General features: G+C 43.3%; 2 protein-coding genes across 2 annotated transcripts; both read left to right on the forward strand.

Moving 5' to 3' along the window:
* Positions 1-2,151: 2,151 nt before the first annotated feature.
* Positions 2,152-2,814, forward strand: ins (preproinsulin). Its single transcript, XM_063487487.1, has 2 exons — positions 2,152-2,350; positions 2,657-2,814. The coding sequence occupies exons 1-2, from the start codon at positions 2,167-2,169 to the stop codon at positions 2,812-2,814; spliced, it is 342 nt and encodes a 113-aa protein (XP_063343557.1). The 5' UTR covers positions 2,152-2,166.
* Positions 2,815-7,608: 4,794 nt separating this feature from the next.
* On the forward strand, positions 7,609-16,907 carry nipal4 (NIPA like domain containing 4). The gene is made up of 9 exons (XM_063487680.1): positions 7,609-7,628; positions 9,847-9,968; positions 12,394-12,450; positions 13,347-13,437; positions 13,558-13,718; positions 14,329-14,496; positions 14,864-14,943; positions 15,575-15,787; positions 16,716-16,907. The coding sequence occupies exons 1-9, from the start codon at positions 7,609-7,611 to the stop codon at positions 16,905-16,907; spliced, it is 1,104 nt and encodes a 367-aa protein (XP_063343750.1).
* The last annotated feature ends 4,080 nt before the right edge of the window (positions 16,908-20,987 follow it).

The raw sequence follows: 20,987 nt of genomic DNA on the forward strand, positions 1-20,987 counted from the left end.
AAATCTCCAAAAGTTGATTCTGTTCATCTAGACGTAGCGTTTTGTGGGAGAAACGTTTCGTCACTCATCCAAGTGACGTCACTTCCTGGTTTCAGTGATAAAAATCTATAAGAAACAGTCAAAAAATCTCGTGCAGTTTTTTGGTTGCAGACCTGCGTTATTCATAAATGTCTGTATTCTTATTTGATTTAGATTTTACACATGACTCCATTGTTATTTTTGTTTAATCTATCACAATCTACTACAGAAAACATTACAATAGAAAATAATGAAACAGGTCTACAATAATCATCTGACATATATCAGCTAAAACTGCACTTTATCATAAATATAATGCATCTTCTTGACACCTATACCTAGTATCTCTAATGAATGCAAAATATGAATTAAAAGAAAATTAGAAAAGAAAATCAAGAGCAGCAATGATAAAAGTTGAGCTGTAGTATTCAGTATTTCATGGAGTGAATTTACATCCATTGTGCAGAAAATGTTTTTATGGTTTGGCTGTGGGGTGACAGCGGCTCTGGTTTCTGGTTCGTTTGTGGAGCAGATGCAGATGAAAAACACGTTGAGAAGTTGTCTGAAACACGCGTCCTCCTTCGTCATGGACAGCTCGTCATGGTAACGCTCTTTCTCGGTCAGTTGAGCTTCTTCTTTAAGTGACTAACAAGCTGGAACAAGAGCTCTGTCAGCACACCTCTGACACCCATTAAGCAGATGGTTTGATGAGGCTCTGGGTTTTCGTGCAGTCGGGCTCTTTCTCACTGCGTGACTGAAAAAAGCTGAAGTCATCTCAGACCCATAACTACAATAAAATATTTGTAACATCAGGACAGTCAAGCTTTTGTCTTTGTGTTTCATGCTGTCTGCGTAGTTCAGGGTTGTCAAACATAAGGCCTGGGGGCCAGAATTGGCCCACCAAAGTCTCTAAGCCACCTCACTGAATGACTTTGAACAATGTGATGGAGGGCAAAGTTTTAACTTCATATTCATGAGTTTTACAGTTTTTCCAGCTGATAAAGAACTCGGCCGTTATTAAGTAATAAAAAAAACAATGTGCTATAGAAAGGTAGTTTTATACCATTTGTCCACATTAAAAATAAATAAATAAATAAATGAATCTGAAATTGTCTTTTTAATTAACAAAAATTTCAGTTTTATAACTACAGGACTTTTTAGCAAAGTTTTTTTTTTTATCATGAACAAAAAACTGAGACTTACTATTGAAATTGCTTTTTTCCCAATATTAAGCTCTGTCAGGGGTTAAATGTGTAATTAAACTTCTTCACAGTTATACGACTGAGTTTGAAATACTTTTAAATCTGCTGACATGTTTCACTTCACTCTGAGCTCTGCTGCACATCCTGATTTCTTTTTACAAACATTCAGTCCTCACATTTGATCAGAAATATCAGCTCTTTGACGTAAAGACAGCTTAGACTTATTTTCAGTTTTCATGCCTGTTAACGTCAGACGTGATGGTGGATCGGAGATGCTGTATGATGTGAACACATCTTGTAAAAAACCTAAATAAAAATGATTTCTACGACTGTTATCTGCTTTAAACTAACGAGCTGAGCAGATGGAGCAGAAGGTTAATAGCTGATCAGATCATGTCGGCTCATTAGCTTTAGTTTGTTTTACTAAGTGCTGTAACCAGTCAATCAGAAACACACTGTCACTTAATATGTGCTGATGGCAGCGCATCTGTTTGTACACACACACACACACACACACACACACACACACACACACACACACACACACACACACACACACACACACAGATTCGTCTCGCCATCTCTTCACAGGGCTGTTCATTTCCTGTAACTTAAACCAAATCTTTCACCTCAGGTTTAATAAATCATATTAATGGTTTGCAGAGTCCCCATAATCCGTAATCACACACAAGTCCCCACAATGTGGGTGAAATAGGTTCCACGCAGACACGTGGAACAGGGGGCGTGTCCAGGTGGTGCTGGTGGAGTATAAATGGAGAGAAGGCTCTTGGTTCTGCCTCAAACAGCCCAGCTGCTCCTGCCCTTCATCTCAGAGTTACCTCCTCCTCTCTGCCTGTGCAGGTGAGTGCTGGCTGTAGGTTTGGTTGTGAGGACAGTGACTGTGATGCTAACGTGAATGTGCTTTTGTGTTCAGCTCTTTTCCAGCATGGCAGCGCTCTGGCTCCAGACCTTCTCCCTGCTCGTCTTAATGATGGTTTCGTGGCCGGGCTCCCAGGCCGTCGGTGGGCCACAGCACCTGTGCGGCTCTCACCTGGTGGACGCCCTGTATCTGGTCTGTGGGGACAGAGGCTTCTTCTACAACCCCAGGAGAGATGTGGACCCTCTGCTTGGTGAGACCACCAACCACGAACAGAAACACCAGACAAGCTATTTGAGGGCAGCTTTTCTTTCTCTCAGTTCACTTTAAATCAGCTTTCATGTTGGAAACTGTAATTTTCCATATCTTTATGGACCCTACATGATTAATTTACATCTATTGTCATTTGTCTCAACACCTGCATCGTATAATGGCGCTGATTTTGTAACACTTTTTGTTAGAATTAGTAATTTATGTTCTAATATGTTTAAAATGTATTCTTTAATATAAATTACCATAATTTTAGATCTGAACATTCACCTGCTCTTCATCCCATCAGGTTTCCTCCCTCCAAAGGCAGGTGGCGCTGTGGTGCAAGGTGGCGAGAATGAAGTGACCTTCAAAGACCAGATGGAAATGATGGTGAAGCGAGGCATTGTGGAGGAATGCTGCCACAAACCCTGTACCATCTTCGACCTGCAGAACTACTGCAACTGAACACTGCTCTGCTGGACTTTGTTTAGTCGAGCCAGGCTCGGCTAATCAGGTCTGAGTCCCAACCCCACCTCCCCCCCTGCTTCAGAGGAGAGCCACAGCTGTCCTCTCTCTGAAAACCAACTGCTGTCAAATGAAGTGCTGAGAAATGGATAAAATTAATTTTCCAAGAAAATAAAAATGCAAAATGTGACGACGTGAGGCAAAAAAGTGTGTTCTTTTGTTGTGATGAATTCAGTTAATTGATTACATTGAAAACTCGAGCATGTTAGGTACCTGCTGCTATCCAGCACAAACTGCTGAGCTTTCACTTTCCAAATCTTTGTGTTTAGCTTATAGTGTCACTTCTCTGAACAGGATATAAACACATCATGCACTCGGACATGATGTCCTTTTTCCAACAATCCCTTGTCATCTTTATTTCAGCAGCTCAGTGTCAGTGTTTTTTATTCAGGTCCTCATGATGATACAGTGGGGATGCAAACTACAATGCTGTATTTAGAATTCCCATATACCAGTATTATTTCCTAAATGTTGCCAATAAAAAACAAAATCAGAAGAATTTTAAGCAGTTTTAATTTTAATTTAACCTCATTTGAAGAAGAGGTCAGAGGTCCAAAGTATGGGAATATTTAGAATTCCCATGTTGTCAATTCAAATAATGCCAATAAGAAACATAGTTTGAAATATTTAGCATTATTATCACTTGACTGTCAGCTCAATCTATTGACTTTGAAGGAATTAAATACGTTTCAAAATACTACTTAATACTTAAATCAATTTAAAATCATGGAAACTGGGGCCCCACGGCGCATGTTTGCCCCGGGCCTCTGCTGAGTTTGCTCCGCCTGTGTAGGGCGGGACCGGCTCGTGCCGGCAGGGCGGGGTCAGGTAGGTATTCACCTGCCCCGGTGCTCCGCTGCTTTCAGTCGTTGTTCCGCTGATTCCGTGACAGGGCTGCGGGTTCCATGTTGGCTGCGACGTTGTCGCTGCTTTCTGAACATCTCCGGATAATTACAGAGTCCGCAGGCTACTTCCGGTTCTGTGAAAGCCTCAACAAAGCAGCACGATGCGAGATGTTCACCTGAGCAATGAGACGTGCACAAACGGTAAGAACTCAGAAAGAAGTGTGTGTGTGTGTGTGTGTGTGTGTGTGTGTGTGTGTGTGTGTGTGTGTGAGTCAGTCAGGTGTTTGTTTGTGGAGCAGGAAACAAGTGCAGAGTGCGGGTGGAAAAACTAGAGGAACCTCGTTCGCGCTCAGTGTTATTCTCAGATTACTGAATAGTTCATGCATGACTGCAGAGACTGTTCTCAGTCGGGTTTATGTTCATGTGTTCACGTTAGAGAAACTGCGCTCTGTTTAAAAATGACTCACAACGATCCGGAAAACTGCTCCTTCTCCTCAGCCTGATGGGCAGGGGCGTTTCCACGAGTTTTTGCTCTGTGTGTGAGAGAGACAGCGGGAGAGAGAGATCGACAAATAGTTGATCAAAAATAAATCCAGCGTGTAAACTTGCTGTGGAGCTCAGTTGTAGTTTAGCTGCCATCATCTCTGGTGTTCTGTCACAAATCTGAGGAGCTTGAGAAGAACAGCCACAGACTTGTTGAAGTTTCTTGAAGATTGTTCTCCTCTCCTCTGAGGAGCTTCTTCACTTACACTGGAACAGCACTATCATCTCTTATGTAGCAGGTTAATCAGAGAAACTCAGAGTGTTCTCCAAGCGCGACATCCCGGTGTACCTCAGACTCAGCCACACCCTCAGACCAGAACTGGTGGTGTATCCTGTGCAGTGAAGCGAGGAGAGCTCAGACCTCTACAGAAACCAAACACTTCATAAACACATGGGAGAACCTAGAAGAGCCACCTCGGCTGTACATCTAAAGGTCAAAGGTCACTCTACGAGGATGTTCACATTTTGGACAGAGAAGACAGGCGGTTTTGAGATGCCTCCCAGACGCCTTAACGCCCACTCACATCCTGGGTCAAGTGTTCTCAATAAGTCACATGACAGAGTGAGGCAAGGTCTCACAATAGTTTCACCTGAAACCTCTGCTGATAATGACCCACACCCATTTTCACACATTGAATCATTTGATGAATCACTCTTAAGGGTCAACTCCCACTCAGGCTTAGGTCCCTGGGACTCTGCTCCATTTGGTTTCAGAACTGAAGAAGCTTCTGGGATGAAGCATCTCCAACAAACTTAAAGAATCTGATCGCTTTTCTTTCCCGGCTCCTTGGATTAGTGACCTGGAGATACTCGGTCACAGATATATTTGAGGGCAATAACTGACATTAACAACACTGCAGGAACACACTTTGTGTGTTAGCTGGGTAATAATCGGCACAGAAACAAGCAGCAGTTGTACTTGTGTTTGTTTTCTATGCTTCAGCTCAGGTTAGCTCCCATCATCATGTTCAGCTTGAGTCATGGAGGCTGCTGTTAATGATTTCCAGCCCGCGCTGAGCTTTTATGATGCAAATCTCAGAAATATGATGGATGACAGAAGACTGAGCGCACCTGCTCTGATGAACATGAAATTTATGTTCTTGTATTTTCTGATGAAACTCTTTGATTATATCTCACAGCAGCTCGGTTTGATCTCGCTGTTTTCACACACTTCTCTGGGCTCTATTCAGATGGATATTATCTTCTGATAGATTTTAGATAGTAGATGTTTCCCACTGTGTGGTCTTTTAACATCAGCCCATAAACATCTGTAGCTGAGGAGAGCAGCTGCTGGACTTTTATGAGTAAATGTTGTCCCGTTCCTGTGTGGTGGAGGATTCTAGCTGCTCGGCAGTCCCGGCTCATCGTTGTTACGTTTTGGGTTTCGTGATGCTCCAGATGTTGGCGAAAGCTCTGAGCCGTAGGCAGCCCGGTCCAACATCTGGACTCTTCTACTGTGAAGCCATGGGGCTGACAGAGAATCCACACAGCTTCGCAGTAGAAGAGTCCCGACCTTGAAATCCAAGCAGCCGGCTGCTGTTCAGGGATGCTGGCCTGCTCCTGTAATTCAGGCCAAATTAGATAAAAGTCGCTATTTTGAGGAAGCGCCATAGAAACAGACAGCTTGGCATCATGTAAAAGCATCGTAAGATGGAAAATTATTTTGTTTAATTCATGGCCAACAGGGAAATGTGAATGTTCGTGTGACTTTCAGCTAAATTTCTGCCATTTTTTTTTTCTTTCCTGAAAATCGGTTCCGTTTTTCCATAATTTGGCCCGAGTGTGTTGTGAGGATTTGACGTCCGTGTTTCTCCCTCTCAGTATTTTTGATTTTGTTGTATTTAATTGTCTCGTAATTACATCCTGAGTCTAAAATCCAAACACTGTTTTTCTGCACTTGCTGTTAATCTGTCACCCACACCGCTGTGGGGTGTGTTTTATGGTGGCCCGCGTGTACGAGCGCTCACTGTTGACAGTGTAAATATTAAACTGCTCTGCCTGGTTTTACTCGTCCTCTCCGCTGCGTGTTGTTACTGTAGCAGCACAGCGGTCGGGTCAGTGTTACACGCCTGCAGCTGCGTCTTCAAACCAAACGCCCCGGAGACGCTTCCTGATGTGAATGCTGTTTAAAACAGAGCTCCCATTGTCCTGTAAGGAGTGCCCAATTATTCACACTATCCATCTGTTTTCTTCTGCTGCTGAAAAATTCCCCTGTTTGGTTTTTGTGGTTTTTGCCTTTAAAATCTAATGAATTTAATTTATTAAATTTATTTATGATGAAAACTAATCGATCCAGTGATAGAAACACCGAGGGTCGTATGCTGTCATATTACAGTCTTTCTTTGGGGAGTCATAAGTTTCTCCACAGCTTCCTGAACACTTCAGCTCAGAGACAGCAGCGTCCTCTCTCTGCTGTGTTTTGTCCACCGTCTTGTTTTATGTTTGAAACATGCTTTGAGGAGTTCATGTGGAAAATTGAAGTTCAGAGCACACTGCTCTGTATTTATGAGACTCTGTATTTATGCAAGAATTTTACTTTGAAAGTTCAGTCACAGCCGACTAGCTGGTGCTGGAGCAAACTGTCTCATACTGTCCCACCGGTGACCGCTGACGTCTCCGCTGAGTCTTTCACGCAGCAGACAGAGTCGAGCTCCGCCATCTTGGACTGGTGAAAGTCACGCCTGTGTTTTACCCCAGAGCCGTGCAGCTCCCAGAGCTTTGGGAAAGTTGTTTTCAATGTTTGTTAGCAGTGTTTAAATTTTCAAAATAAAACGCATTTGAGTTACTTTTTAGTGATGTCACTGTTGCTAAATTCTGCCTGCCGGCCGCTCCTACTTACACTACCTTTGGTTAACGAGAGTGCTTCCATGGACGCGGCTGTAGTCAGTAAAAAATAAATAATTAGCTGAAACATGAAGGATGTAAAAATGTGTCGCGTTTGTGTCTCTGCAGGGTCAGCGGTGAGGTTGTGGTGTGGCTCTCAGTTCACAGTGTGTTTGGTCACTGGAGAAACGCTGACTAACACACACCTGAGCAACGGCACACAGACAGGTATACCACACACACACACACACACACACACACCTCTATAGTGGGCACGAGGAGTTTGTTTAGGGTTAAATATCAGTGTGTTTAAAGATTCGTTGTTGTGTGCTGATGGTTGTCAGGGCTCACGTCAGTCTCATCCATCGAGTCTTTCCTCAGAATAATAATCTGATATCTGACACTTTCACATAGTTCTTAGTTTCCCATGACTACAGTGTTGCTGAGTCAGCAGTGCTGTGCCGGAAACCTGAGACAACAGGTAAACAACAGCTGCAGGTTAAATTAGCCGAATGAGGCGCTGATGAGTGAGGGGAGGGGGGGGTCCACAAATAATCTGTTTGTCTAAAGGAGTTAATACACTCTGTGTCGTCGGCCTTTTTCTGTGTGAGAAAAATAAAAACGCACTATTTTCTCATTTAAATGGTAAATGGCCTGCATTTGTATAGCGCTTTACTCAGTCCCTAAGGACCCCAAAGCGCTTTACACTACATTCAGTCATTCACCCATTCACACACACATTCACACACTGGTGATGGCAGCTACATTGTAGCCACAGCTGCCCTGGGGCGCACTGACAGAGGCGAGGCTGCCGGACACTGGCGCCACCGGGCCCTCTGACCACCACCAGTAGGCAAACATGGGGTTAGTATTTAAGGCTGATTCTTCTGTAGCGTTTCCACCTCAGCACTCAGTCTTTTATACAACATGCCTCCTTCACCCAGTCACACTCTGACGAGACATCGGAGAGAAACTCGGGGTTCACCAGCTTGCTCAAGGATACTTTAGCACGTACAGGACCGAACCACCAACCCAATGATTGGTAGAGCTGCACCCACCACGGAAATATTATCATTCTCTAGAGTGAATCAGAATCTGTTTAAAAAGGGTAAAGCCTCCATGTTTAGTCATGTTATGTATTTAGCTGTAACGCTGAGCGCTGTTAGTTTATGAGTATTAACAAACATGATAAACTAACGAGCGCAAATAAGTTCAGGTACGAGAATCCTGATTACTACTGACAGATTTCAGTTTACACAGAGTCGAGGGATGCAGTGGCTAATGTTTGTGCTAATGTTTATATGCACAAGTGTTTCCAAGATGAAAAGCTTTTATTGGGAAGGAAAAAAAATCATTCTTTATTTGTTGACATTGTGGATGATGTCATTAGAAGTTTCCCCTACAGGAACCTAATGAGCTGCAACTTTAATGACTGTTTGGTTGTGTTGTTGTCTCCATTGTTCTCCGCGTCTCTGGAGACGAGTTCCTGAAACCGTCTTTCCAGGAAGTGATCGGTTCCTCGCACTATCAGGGTTAACTGTGTAGCAGATCAGATGTAACACGAGGAACAAGGAAATGAACTCCACAGGACGTGTGTAACTGTATCTGTCACGTCTGTGTTAGCATCGTGGTAGCCTGACAGGCAGGATGTGTCCAAACACACCGAAGCACAGTTGAAGATGATGAGCAGACCAAACATGGAGTAGATCAAATAGAAAGAGAGAAGCAGAGAGAGGAAGGTTACTCCAGACTTCCTCAGTACAGACAATGGAGGAGGAAGTTGGACACAGCACAGACTCGTTCAGGTGAACTGAGGCGTGACCATCACCGCTGTGAGCGAGATCAGGTGCACAAGCAGAGACGACATATACATACACGTGGGTGGGGGGTGGGGTGTCTTTCTGTATGTGTGTGTGTGTGTGTGTGTATGTGTGTGTGCGCGGTACAGGTTATTTTTCTAAATGAAACAATAGCATGAGTGTCAGCTCTTCAACTTTCAGTCACCTCACAGCTGAAATAGCAACAGTTTTTAGTGACAGTGACCTCCATCAGAGCCAGGCTCAGTGAGCGGGGGGAATGAAGAGCATAGAGACGCAAAACTTACTGACAGAGCGAAGCGCCGTAAAAACACCTGGGGACGAAGAGACAGGAGTGTAGAAGAAATTCCCAGTGCATCATGGGAGGTCCCTTAGCACTCTAAGCCCACTGCAGCATAACTGGTTTAGGGTTCACGGTCACCTGATTCAGCCCTACCTATAAAACCGAGAGAATGAAGCCTCAGAGAGTGGAGAGGGTGTCGCCTGAATCCAGACTGGTTCCATGCGAGGGGCCTGACGGCTGAAGGCTCTGCCTCCGTTTCTATAGAAACTTCAGGAACTGTGAGTAAGCGCTGCTCTCTCAGACTGCGGGCTCTGCTCGGATAATATGACGCTGCCAGTCTTAAGAGCTCGTCACATGAGCTAAGGTGTCCTATTGTGCTCACATGATGGAGTGGGGCAGTGTGTCACAGAGGTCTGATGGGTAAAGTGGGTTAATGACCCCAGGACCACTTCTTATTGGACAGCCACCACTAGTTTATTAGCTGGAAATTCAAGAGGCTTCCCCACCAGCTGTGGTGCCAGTTTACTGCAGACCTGTATGTGTGGGGCAGGATTTGCGTGGTGTGATAACGCTGATAAACACACAGTCTGAGGTTCACACACACCCTGATAAACACACACTCAGTGACGTCGTGTTTGTCTCCAGATGTACAGTCAAACAGCACCTACAACCTGTGGCTGGGCCTGACCCTCGCCCTGCTGTCGGCCTTCTTGATTGGTGGGAGTGTCATTCTCAAGAAGAAAGCCCTCCTCCGATTGGCCAACAACGGACACACCAGAGCAGGTGAGCAGAGTCAGGTGTTTCTGATGTTTGACTTATGAGTTTTATCTGGGCTCAGCCCTGATGCTATCAGTATTCATGGCAAGACCACATATGGATTCATCCAAAATTGAAAATAGTTCCCAGTAAATGCATCGGTCGAGGAGGGAGGGGCAGCTTTGTCTGTTTAATCTTCGAGGTCAATATTATATTTGGAGTGTTTATTGATATTTTAGATGAGACCGTTGACCTTTACCATCACTACAGGAACTCACTCACCTCCCACTCTGAGTCGCTGTTGCTTCCATTGCTCTTCTCCCTCCTATGTAATGACTTTCTGACTTTCTAGGAAGTGATATCAGTTTCAGGTGCTCTCGGGGTGGATACTAATGATACTAATAATACTAATACTACTACTACAGATGATGATGAAGATAATAATAATTAGGGCTGTGCGATATGACCAAAACCTCATATCCCGATATAAGACATCTATCGTCCCGATAACGATATAAATCACAAAAATGTAACATTTTCTGTAAATTCTGTGAATCTCGGGCAGCTCGACTTGCGTGAAGTGTTTCCAGCTGGGCGTCGTGGACCTGGAGTCGAGTGTTTTAACCGATGCATGAAACGATACATTTTTAGACATAAGTTGTAACGGCCGCTTTTTTCTTTGTGAGTATTTATTACACAGCGTGCGACGGGGAAAAGCCTGTTCTAACGTTTGAGTCTAAGGTTTATTTTTTAGCACCTGACGGCTCTTTTTTGCTTCTCCTCTGTAAACTCTCTGCATCCTCTTTCACGTGATTCAGTTTATTTTGAAAAGTCTCAACAGGATCTTGAGCTTTATTGTGAAAGGTTTATGTGGAAAATAAACAAGCGGACGGTTTTACCGTAGCATGTACCATCAAAACGGTGAAAAAATATTGCCGTAAACAGTTTATTTTGTGACACCATGAAACAAACGATAGCGTAAAATGAAACGATAAATGTTTTTATATCGTCATCCGATAAATATCGTTATATCGGACAGCCCTAATAATAATAATAATATAATAATAATAATGGATTGCATTTATATAGTGCTTTTCGAGACCTTCGAAGTGCTTTACAATTCCACTATTCATTCACTCTCACATTCACACACTGGTGGAGGCAGCTACAGTTGTAGCCACAGCTGCCCTGGGGCAGACTGACAGAAGCGAGGCTGCCATATCGCGCCATCGGCCCCTCTGACCAACACCAGTAGGCGGTAGGTGAAGTGTCTTGCCCAAGGACTGTGCAACGACTCATGTATAGCGTGACAGACGAGCTCATGAATATCACAGATCATGTCTGAATCATCACTCTCAGAGTTTCTGTTATTCCCTCGCTGCTATCTGTGTCACACTGTGGTTGTTTCAGGTCTGCTCGCCGTCACAGTGTTTTTAAAAAAACACAGACGGTTCAGATTCTGAGACTCTGAAACTTCATAAAGTACATGTAGAGTAAATCTGCCAGTAAATTAAATTTTATGTGCTAGGGAAAAAACACGTTAAAAGCAAACATGAAGTCTGAGAACGGCATCTGACATCTGCAGGTCCGATTTTTGGGAAGTAACTCATTTTGGAAGAATCGATGTTCATTAGAAGAATTAAGACTGTGGGTTTGGTGGGTTTTCTCTTCTATGAAGAGCTTGCTGATGTTTGTCTCTGAGAATGAATGAATGTTTTGAGGATGGATCAGGCTAAGGTTTTAAAGCCGCATATTTGTCCTTGAATTTGTTCTATAGCCTGTAAAGGAGGCTCGCTGTGTAGCGGATGGGATTTTAACAGACTTCCTGTTTACAGCCTCTGGTTTATGGACGTGCTGATGCTTCCTCCCTGAACTGGTTCCAAGATTTTTATATTGGTCCTTATATTGCACCTGCTCTTTTATATAGCATATATAACTTGTACATATCTGTGTAGATACTTATGTCATTACACACATTCGCTGTGTAGGTATGTATGTACCTACAGACTTAACTTTAAGTTTATTTTTTGCTTTCTCTTTTTTTTTCTCTTATTCTAAAGGAATTTTACTGTAAAAATCTACATGCTGCTTACGGAGAGATGCCAAACTGTTTCGTTGTTCTTGTAACAGTGACAATAAAGATCTGTTCTATTCTATTCTGTTCTATAATTTAGTGATGAAATGTGTTAAAGGTGGAAAAAAAGCAGGAAAACAAAGATTTCCTGACTTGGATGAGCCAGTTTCAGACGTTTCTATATTTGATATATTTATAGGAAGGTGTTGGGGGACAGATTGTAGACACATTTTTATAGTTTGTAAATTTACTTTAGGACTGGTATCCTAGTCTCTCTCTAAATGCGGATATAATGGTCTCTAAATACAAAGACAAGTTTCGGTTTTCAGGTAAATGAGGTGGAGCATCGTGCTGATCGTGCTGTGTGTGTTTCTTTAGGTGAAGGAGGCCATGGTTACCTGAAGGACTGGCTGTGGTGGGGAGGCCTGTTAACCAGTAAGAGTTTCAGTTCCATCTAATTTTCTGATCAAGTTCTTTGTCAGTGTGGCTGGAGTACAAGCACAGCCAACAGCTGTTAGTTTAGGATGTGACATGTATGCAAATCTGTCATGAAAGTAAACGGCTATGATATAAATCACAGAAATGTAATATTTTCTGTAAATTCTGTGAATCTCGGGCAACTTGACTTGCATGTAGTTTTTCCAGCTGGGCGTCGTGTACCTGGAGTCGAGTGTTTTAACCGATGCATGAAACGATACATTTTTAGACATAAGTTGTAACGGCCGCCGTTTTCTTTCAAAGTTTGAGTCTAAGGTTTATTTTTTAGCACCTGACGGCTCTTTTTTGCTTCTCCTCCGTAAACTCTCTGCATCCTCTTTCACGTGACTCAGTTTATTTTAAAAAGTCTCAACAGGATCTTGAGCTTTATTGTGAAAGGTTTACATGGAAAACAAACAAGCGGACAGCGGAGCCACGCGATGGTTTTACCGTCATTGTTGCTAACGACAACACGTAAAAACAGGCGCTTGTCCGTCTGTAGTGTGGTTATATTAAATATAAGCGAAAGAGAGAACTTTAAGAAATTAATATAGCCACTACAGTTACCATCAAAACGGTGAAAAAATATTGCCGTAAACAGTTTATTTTCAGACACCACGAAACAAACAATAGCGTAATAGGAAACGATAAATGTTTTTATATCGTCATCCGATATATATCGTTATATCGAACAGCTTTACTCTGTTCTGTATTTTTCTCTCGTGTGATGGAGCTAAACAGCAGTTTCCTTCAGCTAAACTCATCCTGGATCTTATTCAAATTTCGGTTTATGTTCGAGGGATTAAAAATAGTTCCTATGTTGCTGTCAGCAGTGATTTTCTTTTCCTCTGCAGTGGGAGCAGGAGAAGTCTGCAACTTCGCTGCCTACATGTTTGCTCCGGCCACGCTGGTGACTCCCCTGGGCGCCCTGAGTGTCCTCATCAGGTAGCTCTAGTTTGTAAATTTAAATTCCTTTATGTTTGTGTTTTAAAGCAGCATGTTTGTCCTTGAATTTCCTCCTGTGGCCTGTATCAAGGCTAACGTGACGTCCTGTGTGCTCTGCAGTGCAGTTCTGTCCTCCTACCTGCTAGGGGAGGTGTTGAACATTGTGGGGAAGCTTGGCTGTCTGCTGTGTGTGCTAGGAAGCATCCTGTTGGTTATCCACGCCCCACAGGAACAGGAAGTGACATCACTACGGGAGATGACCAACAAGCTGCTGGAGCCTGGTGAGAGGGGTCGCTCTACTATCTCAAACTCAGAGCGTTCGGTCGTCGAGCTTCAGTTAGTTTGACCCTTTTTTAAGGAAACTTTAGTTTACGTCATTGTTTTCAGTTCAGCACTTGACCCCCACAAAGACTCATATGAGGACTGAATTACTTCTGGATGCTGCCTCAAGTGGACATTAGAGAAACTGCAGTTTTTGTACTTTGACGTCTTCGGCAGCCCCAGAGGTCACTGCGTAGCCTTTAAGGTTCTGTAAGGCCACAGAGGCGAGCTGGAAGGTTGGACGGCTGAAAATGACAGCCCGATGATGTCATTTTACCATGATGTCAGCAGTGTTATCTCACTGATCCAGAGTGAGGCACACTGATGCAGATGTGAGGCTGGCTTATAGTCATAGTAACACCTGAGCCTCAGCTTTGGTGCAGAACAACTTTTTATCAGTTCAGATGTGAAGTGAGGAGCAGAAATCCATGTTTCTGTGTCAGAATCTGTTTTCTTATCATCAGTCCTGTGTGTGTGTGTGCGTGTGTGTGTGCGTGTGCGTGCGTGTGCGTGTGTGTGCGTGTGTGTGCGTGCGTGTGCGTGCGTGTGCGTGTGTGTGCGTGTGTGTAGGTTTTCTGGTGTATGTGGCGTTGGTGTTGGTGCTGTGTGCGGTGCTCGTGCTGTATTGCTGTCCTCGCTTCGGTCAGTCCAACATCCTCGTCTACATCGGCATCTGCTCGCTGCTCGGCGCGTTCACCGTCTCCTCGGTGAAAGGCCTCGCCATCGCCATCAACACAGGTAAGTGAGAGAGAAGCGGCCGTGCCCGTGCTGCAGAGAAAAGCGTTTTTTCTGCTGTGTGAAAGAGAATGCTGATGTTCTGATTTTCTGCTTCTTTTCTTTGCATTTTATTTGTTTCCTTTGAGTCACACGGCTCATTCTCAGGAAAATCAATTCAACTTTTTAAAAATCCTCCCTCATCCACTGTCTTAAAGATGAATACGCAGTATCATGCCTCATACACACATGAACAAGGATGTCTCCAAATTCGGACTTTTTTTTTCTGGATCTGTATTTTATAGAAAAATATCACTGTTTAAATCAACTGTCTCCTTTGTAAGGCTGCTGCTGTTATTAAATCACGTGTGCGTTCTCTCTTTATCTTCAGTGTTTTATGATCTTTCCGTCCTTGCTAATCCTCTCACCTGGATCCTGCTGGCAACGCTTATCGTCTCCATAGTAACACAGGTAACTTTCACAGGTCTGTTCGTCCGGCCCTTATCTCTGTTTCTCAGCTGTATTATTGTTTAATGGTGAAACACACAGTGATGAATGGCTGGGACGGAGATGTTTGGGCTTCAGCTTCGTCCTCCCTTTAGATGGATGCCTGTTAATCTGTGTTTCCACAAAACAAACTTAATCTGAATGGACTCTTCAGCATTTGGGCAGAAATCTGTAACTTTTTGGCCAAATACACATGAAGTAACTTTCCATCAGATATCAGCTCACATCCAAGGCAGAATGCAGGATTTCTAGTGTTTGCATAATGAAGAAAGTGAGTAACAGCTAACAGCGTCATCTCCATAGAAATGTATACATAAAGAAACACCAGCAGAGAAAACGACCCTGAATTGATCAAACACCCACTGAAGGACACCAAATAACTACACACACAACATAAACACAAGTGAAAAGAACCTAAACATCCACACACACACCCTGTCCATGATATATTGAAAAACAGAAATTTCCCACCCTTCAGTGTGTTCTCAGAGGCATCGCTGACATGTATGGATCCCAGGACAAACACAAACATGCTTTATGTTGTTATTCTGCCACAGGACTTGTGTGACTTCCCTGTCCTTGTGCCTGTCTCCAGGTAAACTACCTGAACAAGTCTCTGGATATCTTCAACACCCTGCTGGTTTATCCCATCTACTACGTCCTCTTCACCTCCGTGGTTCTATCCACCTCCATCATCCTCTTCCAGGAGTGGAGAAGCATGTCGGCCATCGACATCGTTACAACTCTGGGATCCTTTGTAGTCATCGTGGTGGGCGTGGCCATGCTGCACCTTTTCAGAGAGCTGCAGGTCGGTGATCCGTCTGCATTATTGTTAAAATTCCGATCATCTCAGTGAGATTTTGAACAGCTCCTTCTTCAGAGGACCTGTCAGACATTGAATGCGCCCTGCAGCTCTGCTCTGCTTTGACGGGGATGTTCTGACTTTGGAACTGTAACTCAATAAAATGTGCATAAAAAGGACTGCAGTGTTGAGTTTGTCAGTGTCAGAAACCTGACAAACATGGATGGCATACATATATGTGTGCCATATGTTGCATCAACTGAAAAAACATGAAATGAAATGGGACCAACTGATTGTTCAGTCAGTACATGGAAAAACTAACACAGACCCCTCAGTCTGAGTCTTACATCATTAGCGTTGTGTAGCAACTGTTTCGATGCTAATACTACAAGACATATGACGAGTGTACAAGACATACAGCTGCAGATCAAGTCCACCACTGACCTTTGACCTAAGCTGATACCTGCTTCCCTTACAGCCACCTTATTGTCGAGCAGCTAATCTGTGATGACACAGAAGCCAATAAACACAACCAGTTCTGGTTTAGCTTGAGCAGGGCACTCCTCCAGTTCTATCCATCATCTCCTCAGAGCCCGATGGAGACCCCAGCATCACACCCAGTGGCTCCAAGAAGACTATCACCATCCCAGAAACAGTTCTAGCCAGTTTCCCACTACTGAGTGAGGTTCTCCAGATCTTTTTCAGACCTTTCTTTTAGCCAGCAGCTCAGCAAGGCTCATTCTGGGCAGCTACATGATCACGCCTATGAAACAGGAAGTTGGGGTTCCTGAGTATTCAGAAATTTTCTGTTGGTATCCACGTTGGTAAACACGTTAGCGAGGCTGATGTTAGCATTTAGATGCAGTAACACATGTTTCAGCCTCAAAGGGTTGTTGAGGTCACTCAGGACTAAATACTTTGTCTTTTGATGCAGATGACGATGAAGGAGCTGACCATTCAGCTCTCACAGCCAGTGGAGAGGGAGGAGCTTAACCAGCAGGTTGTAACCAATGGAGGAGGAGGAAGGAGTAAAAAAGAAGACAAGTACGGGCTGATGGACAACATGGTGATCGAGAGCCTTCCCCCGATGAGAGAGGAGGGACCGAGAGTCTTCATCATCAGCTAAGGAAGAGGAGGAGGAGACTCAGGTTCAGACTTCGCTCTGACTGTTACTGTAATGATCTGCACTTTAAAGAACGTTCTAAAACGGCCTCCAGTCTGACGGCGATCCAGCTCACACTAAACTCACTGTTACTCTTCAGATTATCACAAACTTGACATTTAGATAAATATGAAAGATCATTACTGAAAACAGAAGCTGACTTTTAGTCCATTCCACCGCTCTTTGCTTTAGCAGAGTCGCTTTAAATACAAAGAGCCACAAAATGCAAAAAGATGCAAAACAGCGGCTGAGATACAAAAAGCAGTATAAATACTGCAGACTGCCCACAGACATGTAAAAACTCTGAGCAGCTGTTTCCCTGCTGCTTAGTGTTGAGTAAATGAAGGTCAATCAATGAAGTTACTGCATATCAGAAACAATATTTTTCTGCATTTACGGTCAACTTCAGCATCTGAAAACTTGAATGGTGCCTTTGTGCAGGCGTTACGGCTGGTGTTGTTTTTTGCAAACAAATCCATGAAAAGAGGAAAAGCGGCCATCTGTGAGACGCTCCTCGTTTTAAAGCTCGGCGCCCGAGCTGGTCATCGTCTCTCAGGTGTTTATGTTGTGGACGTGTGATGCTATCTGACACCGAGCTCTGAATAAGTGATGACACACACAGAGCAGGCTGAAGTGTGGTGTGTGAGAGAATCTGTTTTTATTAAATATGAAACGTTGGGCGTGTCTTCATCAGAAATTATTTACTTAGAGATCAACACACTCAAGGAGATTCTCAGAATCGGCGCAGCTGTTCTGTGAGTGCTGGCCTCTGAGTCTAATCATTTACATTCTGTATTCACAGGAAATTTCTAAATTTGATCCTGATGTCAGATGTTTGTGTGTTTCTAAGTTTCTGTTGCTCCCAAACAAAAAACCTCTTATTGCATCAAGTAAATCATGAGAAACATTTCATCAGAAGCACATAATCCATGTTGTTCACCCGTCTGTGGCTGTGATGCTGCACAAACCACCGTCTCCCCCTCCTGGCACTGACAGTAATTGCACAAACACTGCTTCTACTTTTTTTTCTCTTCTGAATACCAAGAGCTCCGCCCACACGCTGTTCAGAGAAGTGTTTTAAAGGGTGAGTAACCGTGGCAATAATACGTCCACATCATTTTATTCACTCTTTTAAAAACTCAATTTTAGACACAGTTAAAAATGACACATTTAAAATGTAATAATGATTAAGCATCTGCTCAGATGTTAAAGCTGTCTGAATGTTTCCACCACTTTTATTTCTTTTTATCTCCCGTTGTCATTGTTAGTGAGCGGAAGGGTTTCGCTCTTTTGTTTGATGGAAGATTTTCTGACTGAGCGCTGGATCCTGTCAGACTAAAGGCCTCTGAAACCAGAGACACTTTTGTTGTTTTGTATAAATGTCTTTTTTTTAAATATTGAAGTAGAAACAAACTCCTAATGTTAGCCGGGTCGCTCCTCTGCAGGGCGACATGTGCTCTCTGGTTTTGAACTCCTCTCTGCTGACGGCTGATGTCAATGAAGCAAACAAGGTGTTTGCGACTGTCACTCAGTGTGTGCTTTAACTTTAACGTGGCGCTCTGTCATTCAGTAACCCCAGCGTTTAGTTCTCCTCCTGTGGGTTAAACTCCTGAGGTGTCCTTGAATGCCTCGTCACAGGCGTTGTGCACACACTGCCTGATGATCCGTGAAGCTCTTGCTGCTGAAGACGTTTCAGCTCGTGATGCTCAGAAGAACAAATATCCAAACGCTCTGAGTGTTCAGATACATGAACTCTGATAAAGGGACATACCGCTGCTTTTTATAATCAGGTTTTATTGTTTGTATTTATTGATTGTTTTACTATGAATACACTTTTTTGATTGTTTTTGTGTTCTCCGAACATTTCAATAAAGAAGTGTGACCAAAGGATCGCTTTTTTCCTTCACCATGATGTTAATTTATCATCCAGACTCAGGGTTGGTAAGCTGGTCCTCATGTTGGATCAGAGCTTCAGATTGTGTAAATATACAAGGAAACGATGCCGTTCATGCTTGATGGGCGTGTTTGAGTCCAGCGACCTGCCGTGACATTGGCCGTTTATCAATACCCAAGTACGCGAGTACGTACTCGTGATTTGTACAGTCGGAACACCAGCGTACGTGATGATGTCACAGGTCCGGAGTTTTTACTGCCGTCCCCTCTTAATTTAACTGTAAGTAACATGTTATGAAGCTTAACTTTAATCACAGCCAAACCAGTTTACTCAGGAACAAATAAAACACTGAAATAAACCAAACATTAACATTTAGAAGTGATCTAAGTGACTTATATATCATTGTTAACCTCAGTAGTGAAACCTCTAATAAAAATAGTGTACATGTACATACGTGTACATACCTTAATAAAAACAAGCAGGTGAGATGTTAGAACGCTTTTATTTCTATTCTAGTGGACACTCAATACTATAGACAGCTGCTGGGGTTTCTTTAACCTGAGTAGTGAGAAGTCCGCGAGCAGTTTGGGGGGGGTGGTTGGAAACGATGCGCCGGGAGTCTGCTGTTGAGATTTGGACGAAATGCATTCTGGGATATTTAGCTGTCCCAAGTCTACACCGATGCATGCTCGATAAAACGGGCGGATCGAGAACACATCCGGGACTTTTTCGCGTTCTCGGCGTGATGCGTACTTCGAATTGGAACAGTACTTGGTCTCCGACTGATGACGTATCACGAGTACACGAGAACGCAAGTACGCACAAGTACGCATATTGATAAACGCCCCCCGTCTCACCAACCACTGGTCATGTTTGAAGACTGAGACTACTCTCAAGTAGGGCTGCACGATTAATCGTTAGAAAATCGCGATCTCGATTCATACTTATGTGCGATCTCATTTCCAAATGACAACGATTTAATAAAAAAAAAAAAAGACGACGATGATTGTACCGCATTTTGATCCGGGACGTAATCTGCATGGAAACAAGCGCTCACTCTTCCTGCTCAACAAATGACAAGGGCGGAGCCTTATACCACGTGATACAGAAGCTGTGCCGTGATGCTCAAATTGGCAGGGAAAAACAACGGAGAACACGTCAGGGATGACGAGAAAGTGACAGGAGAAAATCCGTCCCGGTCAACCACCCTAACATTAATAACAGGAACCTTATACAGCGCTTCCCTATACCCGTCGAACTCCCGCAGGCACAAAGAAATTACGGAGGCTATTACTTATCACCTGACCAAAGATATATCAACACTGTCCAAAACGAGGGATTTAGGAAAATGATCAACACCCTAGACAAACGCTACACAGTGCCGTCCCGCAACTATTTTTCTATTGTTGTACTACCTGCTCTATACACGCAGTGTCGAGCAACGGTGGAGACGGAATTTCAAGCAGTACAACATTTTGCGGCAACAACAAAATGTGAGGCATTTATTGTTTTTATGTTTATTTATTGTTTTTATGTTCAGTTTCAACTGTTACGAAGTTGATGTGCAGTTAATAAGTGCAATAAATATTTATATTGGAAAAGAAAATCGTGATCTCAATTCTAAGCAAAAAAATCGTGATTCTCATTTTATGCAAAATCGTGCAGCCCTACTCTCAAGGCTTTGACATGTCTGCAGTCTCACGTTAATAAATGAGCGTCATGTTGGATTAAAGTGAAACTACAGATCGAGGCCATGAACTCATCATCAAAGGGTTTAACGAGTAAAACGTGGCTCAGCTGTACAAAAGTAGATTTAGCATTTGATGAAGTTAGTTTCTGTAACTGTGTCACTTTGGAGAAGCACATGTGGATCCTCTGAAGCTGCAGTCCAATGTTATTGGACCTGTTATTCAGGAATACAGAGTTTGGAGTCCTGCGTCACTCCTGAGACCACCGTGGACCACCCGAAGCTTCAGTGCCATCGCTGAACATCACACGAGCAGGGAACGGATTTCATTTGTTTTCCTGTGATGTGTCATTAATAACTGTTAAAAAATTTTAAAAATTGCATTTCAGGTCATTTTTTTTAACTAAACTGCAAAAGTTGTTTAACTCAAACCTTTTCTCTGTGAAGGCCGAGAGATATTTGT

This window comes from Pelmatolapia mariae, linkage group LG10_11 (genome assembly GCF_036321145.2).
Source record: "Pelmatolapia mariae isolate MD_Pm_ZW linkage group LG10_11, Pm_UMD_F_2, whole genome shotgun sequence".
Classification (NCBI taxonomy): Eukaryota; Metazoa; Chordata; class Actinopteri; order Cichliformes; family Cichlidae; genus Pelmatolapia; species Pelmatolapia mariae.